The 7,273-nt window shown below is 39.0% G+C and overlaps 1 protein-coding gene across 1 annotated transcript; it reads left to right on the top strand.

Moving 5' to 3' along the window:
* Window positions 1-520: 520 nt before the first annotated feature.
* On the top strand, window positions 521-3,682 carry LOC137731826 (ankyrin repeat-containing protein At2g01680-like). The gene is made up of 3 exons (XM_068471058.1): window positions 521-1,012; window positions 1,571-1,980; window positions 2,616-3,682. The coding sequence occupies exons 1-3, from the start codon at window positions 700-702 to the stop codon at window positions 3,495-3,497; spliced, it is 1,605 nt and encodes a 534-aa protein (XP_068327159.1). The 5' UTR covers window positions 521-699; the 3' UTR covers window positions 3,498-3,682.
* The last annotated feature ends 3,591 nt before the right edge of the window (window positions 3,683-7,273 follow it).

Here is a 7,273-nt window from a genome sequence, read left to right as displayed (position 1 = left end):
AGGCTGCGTATTTGGTGGCGAAGTTTGTCATGCGTAGGGGGGGTTCTCATTTGTGAGATTGCTTGAAACCGGAGTGGTTATTTAATACTTTGGCTATTGATGTAAACATTTCTATACGTAGACCTGTAAACGGGTCGGGTTTATTGGGTTTGGGTCTGGTTCAACCTGACCCGTTAAGTTAACGGGTCATCCGAACCCGACCCGTTAAGCTAATAGGTCACTCGTTTCATCTGTTAACAATTATTATTATTATTTTGCATAGAGTTTATTTTTTGTTTTTAAGACTTGACTGAAATTACTAAAACATCTTCAACTAACGGGTTGTTAACGGGTTCACCAGTTAACGACCCGATCCGTTAAGCATCCACCCAAATACTAATATTAACGGGTCGGGTCGAATCCAAAATGTCAAGTCTATCTATAGTATCTAATAATATTATCCTTTGACAAAAAAAAAAATATAAAAAGAACATCATTAATCAATCAGCACTAGTTTAATCCAAGATAAAAAAAATTAAAAAAATTCAATCATTACTGCCCAAACGAGGCAGTGTCTGAATTTCAAGACAATCATCATCACCCATTATCTCTCGGTAGAGTCGTTTACACAGAGTAACACCAGGTCGGCTCATCGTCCTCCGCCCTCCATTGATGAAGCCCAACAGAGACGTATCCAAAGACTGAATCTTTTCAATCACGATGGACTCAAAGTTCGTGCGTTTCCTCACCCACCAATCCTTCTTCTCCGCCGTTCAATCCGGCGACCTTGCGGCGGTGACTCAGGTGGTGGAGAAGCTCGCCAAGGACGACCCCTCCTCAAAAGGGTCGCTGGTCTCTGATCTGATGGCGATGCAGAACGACGCCGGCGAGACTGCGCTGTACGTGGCCGCGGACAATAATCTGGAAGAGGTGTTTGGTTTCTTGCTACAGTTCTGTGGTGTCGAGGTTGTCAAGATCAGGTCCAAGCATGATATGAACGCGTTTCATGTCGCCGCCAAGCGTGGCCACTTGGGTAAATTGATTTTTAACTCTCACTGTTCGTATAACTTTGTTCTGGGATTGAATGAATTGGTTTCTTGAAATGGGTTTTATTGAGATTATGAGTTTTTTAATTGGGGTTGATCCTTGTATGTGCTGGATGATCATAATAATTACTGATTGTTTGTGTACAAGTTCAGTAATTAGTGATAATTTCCTTCCTAAATTAAATTATTTGATGGATTAATTGGAGTCTCTGTGCTGCAACCTGAATTCTTGCTCTGCGTTATGACATCAATACTTTCCGGCTTTATGAATGGATTGAGAATTCTTATGTAAGCGAAATTCGTACTTGTTGAACTCTTGTTAGTAAAATGATATAACTGGTGAACTTCATTTGCTAAGCTTGTAAACTCTTTTCTTAATCTGCTTTACATTGACTGGATATGCATAGATTTAATATATGAGAAGTTTACGACATTTTGGCCATTTGAGGTCGAGTTTGGTATTTGAAGTTTACGACTATGGCGAAAGGATTTTTATTTTTTGTATTTTACTTCGGTAATATGTTATTGACTGTTATTTTATTCAGGTATTGTGAAGGCACTATTGGGACGTTGGCCGGAGCTTTGTAAGCTGTGCGATTCTTCAAACACTAGCCCTCTTTATTCAGCTGCCGTTCAGGAGCATTTAGATGTAGTCAACGCCATCTTGGATGCCGACATCAGCTCAGTGAGGATAGTAAGGAAAAATGGTAAAACTGCATTACATACAGCTGGAAGGTATGGCTGGCTTCCTATTGCGAAAGCACTTATAGAACGAGATCCGGGAATAGTATGCATAAAGGATAAAAAGGGTCAAACTGCACTCCATATGGCTGTAAAAGGTCAGTGTACTCCAGTTGTAGAGGAGATATTGGACGCTGACAATTCTATACTGAATGAACGTGACAAGAAGGGAAATACAGCTGTGCACATAGCCACAAGGAAATGCCGTCCACAGGTATCTTCATATTGACATTCTATTTATGAAGAATGCATGAACTCATGAAGTCCTAGTCATTATGTTGAAATTGTATGTAGGATGAAAATATATCAGCTCGTAAAATCCTAGTCATTAACTATTTCTCCCTTCCGTTGGATTTATCTATTACTTTGCTTTATTTACGGGGTAACTGTAAGTCTAAATTGGGTTTAGGAGCTAGTTCTTTGTCATGGAGATTCCTCTTTCGGCATCAGGACAGTACAGTACAGCTTGTCAAGGAGTCTGTGCTTGAGTTGTGTGTGCTACAACCAAGACGGATAATATCCATGCCTTTTTGGACGTGTAGGTTATACCTACATGTGGACTATAGAGAAGATGTGAGATGACATAGAGTTAAGATGGATAATGGGTAATTATGTGAGAATATACCAATTAAAAATAAAATATTGGGATCCTGTTTTGCTTTATTGAAACTTTTGTGATAAGTTTGTGTTTTCTTCTTCGAGAGGAACCGGGAAGCACTTGGTGGAATTTCTAAATATAGTATTACATCCTCAAAAGTGGTGAATCCAATTGCATATGTTTGTCTTTCTATGTGTATATTCATCTTTTTTTGCTCCTCCTGTGATGATATTTTGTCCTCTTTCTTGCAGATAGTGAACTTTTTGCTGAGCTATACGGCTATTGATGTCAACGTCATCAATAATCACTACGAAACTGCAAGGGATTTGGCCGATAAACTACAGTACGGAGAATCTAAATTAGAAATTACAGAAGCACTGTCGGAAGCTGGTGCCAAGTATGCAAAACATGTCGGCCAAGTGGATGAAGCAATGGAGCTGAAAAGAACTGTGAGCGATATCAAGCATGAGGTGCACTCACAGCTCATACAAAATGAAACAACCCGACGGCGAGTTTCTGGCATCGCCAAAGAACTAAAGAAGCTTCATAGGGAAGCTGTCCAGAACACTACCAATTCTATCACAGTGGTTGCTGTTCTGTTTGCATCAATAGCTTTCTTGGCCATTTTCAACGTCCCCGGCCAATATGTACAGTCTGGACCAGAAGCAGGGAAGGCTTACATAGCCGATGAAGTTGGTTTCAAAGTGTTCTATCTATTGAATGCCACCTCTCTCTTCATCTCACTGGCCGTTGTTGTGGTTCAGATCACCTTGGTGGCCTGGGACACGGGGGCTCAGAAGCAAGTCGTGTCGGTGGTTAACAAACTAATGTGGGCTGCCTGTGCATGCACCTGTGGGGCGTTTCTGTCGATAGCTTTTGTTGTGGTTGGAGAGGAGAGTTCATGGATGGCCATCACCATAACCGTTGTGGGAGTGCCAATTCTTATTGGAACTCTTGCAAGCATGTCCTACTTTGTTTTCCGACAACACTTTGGGGCATTCCGGCGGGACTCTCAGAGACGCATCAAACGGGCCAGTGGAAGCAAGTCCTTCTCGTGGTCCGTCTACTCGGCAAATATCTCAGATCTTGACGATGAATATAACTCCGACCTTGAGAAAATCTACGCTTTGTAAGCACGAATACGCCATATAGGGAGTTGTTTACTTGTTTGTCCGTTGAAGTAACAGTTATTGTTCATATTTGAAGCGGTGCTGCTGTAATCGACATTTGATTGTACGCTATGTATATTGTATGTTGTATTTGTAACTACAGATTCTATAGCCCTTGCGCAAAATATTATCTCAAATACTTAATCATACTTAAACTAATTGTATCGAATTTCTCTAAATTGTCACCATATTATAATCATGCATCTTTTCAAAATTTTGGTGTGCCAGGAATACATTAGTACATTAAGTGTCATAATACAAGTAGTTGGACAAAAAATTTCTAACCACATATATGATGACACTTGATGTACCGAATCTTATTTTTGGCACACCTAAAAATTTTCTCCTAATGAATCTGTCCTTAAAAATACATATTTTGAGAAACATTCACACTTTCCCAATTGCTTAACGCAATAAAATATTACCATCTTATATTTTACCTTCAAAACCCTTTTAGGAAGACAACTGCTGCTCTCTCCACTTTGTGTCTCTTGTTAGAGTATGTGTGTGATTCCTACAGCTTAGTGCCAATCTCTAAGGTCATCTCCAGCTGAAAAACGGCCAAGGGGCTCCCTTTAGCCCTATAGTCATGCAAGAAATTATATTTTAATGAACAGTGCTATGTCATATTTGGGAAATTTGGAAAAATAACCAAAATTTAAACACTATATAGAATTATAGCTAACTTTTTAAATTTATGATATGTATAAGCAAAGTTGATATGAAAGTATTAATATACTCTTAATGATTAAGACTTTTTACATAACAAATTCAAAGCCTCATCTCAACAACCTGACAATTCCAACCCTCTCAAAAAACTCAACCAATTTCTGATTATCAACATCAAAAGCTAAATTTCCAACAAATACCTTGGCCTCCTCATGTGGCTCGACATTTGAATCGTCCTCTCTCTCTCTCTCTCTCTCTCTCTCTCTCTCCTCAAAGACCCATTTTCCTCGTTGCCGTCGCTCTGTCAATGGTGAGCATGTTGTCCTCTCCACCCCAATCCAAGGTCTGGGCTACGAAGGCTACAGAGGAGAAAAGGGTTTTGCTCCTGAGGGACAGCTTCTTTGTCTTCCACACTCTAAAGTTCACTCCTTGTTCTTCTTGAAAGATTATATTCATACAACCCTAATTACTTGCTCCATATTCTTTTATTTTTTTAATATTTTTTAGATATTTTATACACCACTAACACTTGATAAAAAAAATATTAAAAAATTAAAAGGATGTGAGGGAAATAATTTGGAATGTGTGAATATAATATCTATTCTTCTTTCCCTTCTGTAGACCAGAAAATCACACAAATCCCATGCTTCTTCCGAACTTAGCAACCAAGATTCAAATACGCATAAGAAGTTTCAGTCAACTGAGGAAACCTTCAATCAATTGAACCACATTCGCTTCACCCAAGAACCCACATTTATCCTACTATTTCCTTCTATTTTTTGGATTAAATTTTGTGCTGAAAAACAAGAACAATCAAGTGTGAAGGAAAACATTGAAGATCGGGAAGCGTAAAGCAACAAAATCATTTGGGTTTTGAGAGTCTTTGGATTTGTTTTGTTAAATGTTATAGTCATTAAGGGTATATTAGTACTTTTATATCAATTTTTGGTTATAGTTATCATAAATTTTAAAAGTTGGCTATAATTCTATATGGAGTTCAAATTTTGGTTATTTTTCAAATTTTCCTCTCATATTTTATACCATCTCCAACTTAGGGGGCTAAAGGGACATAGGCCAAACATAACCCTTTGACGAAAAACCATCTCCAACCGAAGGGGCCAAATGGCAATAGACCAAACATAATTTATTATTTTAATTAAATTAAACTACTATATTAAAATAAGATTTTCAGACATATTTTGAGTGTCATTTGTCGCCAAATGAATAAGCCTCCGGATTTTTTCTCTTTATATAATCTCAATAATTTTTTGGATAGGATTTCGAGTGACATGTGTCACTAACGTAAGTAACTCTCCAGATTTCTTATTTTTATGTAATCTCTATAATTTTCGGATAAGATTTTGAGTGACACGTGTCGCTAAAGTGAGTAACTCTCCAGATTTCTTATCTTTATGTTATCTTAATAATTTTTCGAATAGGATTTCGGGTGCCACATGTCGAGATGTAATTGGTTATGCAAATTTTAGATATGATTCTTATCTTCAGCTTTCAGTGTTGTAGGTATTTATAGGAAAAAAAAATCAAATTCCAACGGTAACCTGATGGCAGCATGACGTTAGCTAGTCATTGCTAACTGGTGTCATGCTGACGTCAAGTAGCCGTTAGCATTCAAATGGGTTGAGCAGGAGGGCTGGCAAAATGTCAAGCTTGACATTCTGGAGCTGGAGGGCTGGGTTGGAGCTAGCTGGAAATGGTCAGCCCGCTAGCTTGATTTAGGGGATTGGTCACGGTGGGGCCCACAAGCCCTTTGGCCTAGCCTTGGTTGGAGACGGTTTTCATGTCATTCTTAGTTATTTTCAGTCATATGGACCTTTGGTCGGGTCGGTTGGAGATGGCCTAAGTGTTTCAAATTGGTATGAAGTCCGAATACAATTGTTGGAGTTCCAATTATTTTGGGACTGAAACTCTGTGGTTTGCTTAGTTTGAAACTCGAGAGCTGTACAAGGATTATGGTTTTTCTTTGGCCACTGCTCCCACAGAATACACACTCACTACCGTAGAAATACCTATTGCTTGGCTGAGTATTGAGATTTTGCAAGAGAGTAGAAGGTTTGTGTTTCGAGGTTGGCATGCAAGTAGTTGAAGTTGAAGGTAATGGTCGCTTTCGATCAAGACTTCCGCAGCTCCCTAACGAAATCATGTGGTTTCAAATACACCAGCCAAGTCTCTGACGCGCTAGCTTCAAGTGCGTCTGCAAGTCCTCTTCCTAAAAGTACGTCTAACGCGCTTCATGTGCAGTGAAAGTGTGTTCCTTCATAGGAAGATGGATTGTCTGCCCTCCAATTTTCATACTCTTCCCATACCCTCCTGTGATGTGTGGTCACAGTTAAGCCATTTAGTGTGGTGTATGCTCATCACCCTATTTATCACCCTTAGATGAATTTAAATTTCGAGATTCGTGTAGTAGATAAGCACAAATCTCAAAATTCAAACTCATCTAAAGGTGATAAATAGGATGGTGAGCGTACACCACATAAATGGTGGTGAGCAAAAATGTACTCTAGAAATAATAAAACAAAAAGTAATATGAATATAAAATGTTGACGTGGTTTAACCATGACCACACAAACAAAAGGGCATGAGGAGAGTATGAAAATGGGAGGACACAATCCACCTCCCCTTCATGGAGCTTCCACAGGGGATATCATGATAAAATACTGGTATTCGATCTTGGAGTGGAGAGATTCAGAGCCATTCCTCTTCCTAAAGACGATGCTAGCGACGGATACGTATGTAATCCTGGGACAATTGTGGACATTGGTGGATGTCTTGCTCTAAGAAGCCTTGGAACTCAAGAACATTGAGGACGACGTTAAGGGTACGGATTTTGAAGGACTACCAAAATCAAGTTTGGGTTAAAGAAAGTATCAAGTTTCCGTATCACTGGGGAGTCAACATTCAAGGGATTTAATCCTTTGTATACGATCTACACATGTGAGCTCTTGATTCAATTTTTTCCGCGGATTCACTTTTATGATATGAAAATTCAATGGCTACAAAAGTTAAAATAATTGTAGCAGTTGGATCAAAATTCGACGGTCCATGTTATC

Source organism: Pyrus communis, chromosome 4, assembly GCF_963583255.1.
Source record: "Pyrus communis chromosome 4, drPyrComm1.1, whole genome shotgun sequence".
Classification (NCBI taxonomy): domain Eukaryota; kingdom Viridiplantae; phylum Streptophyta; class Magnoliopsida; order Rosales; family Rosaceae; genus Pyrus; species Pyrus communis.
The sequence above is the reverse complement of the archived record's forward strand: the minus strand, read 5'-3'. Positions and strand labels throughout refer to the sequence as shown.

Bases quoted from the DNA above. Each gene is read 5' to 3' on its own strand.
- LOC137731826 (XM_068471058.1), top strand. From the start codon at position 700: ATGGACTCAAAGTTCGTGCGTTTCCTCACCCACCAATCCTTCTTCTCC. The intron at 1,013-1,570 runs GTAAATTGATTT...TATTTTATTCAG, and splicing joins CGCCAAGCGTGGCCACTTGG to GTATTGTGAAGGCACTATTG. The intron at 1,981-2,615 runs GTATCTTCATAT...TCTTTCTTGCAG, and splicing joins CAAGGAAATGCCGTCCACAG to ATAGTGAACTTTTTGCTGAG.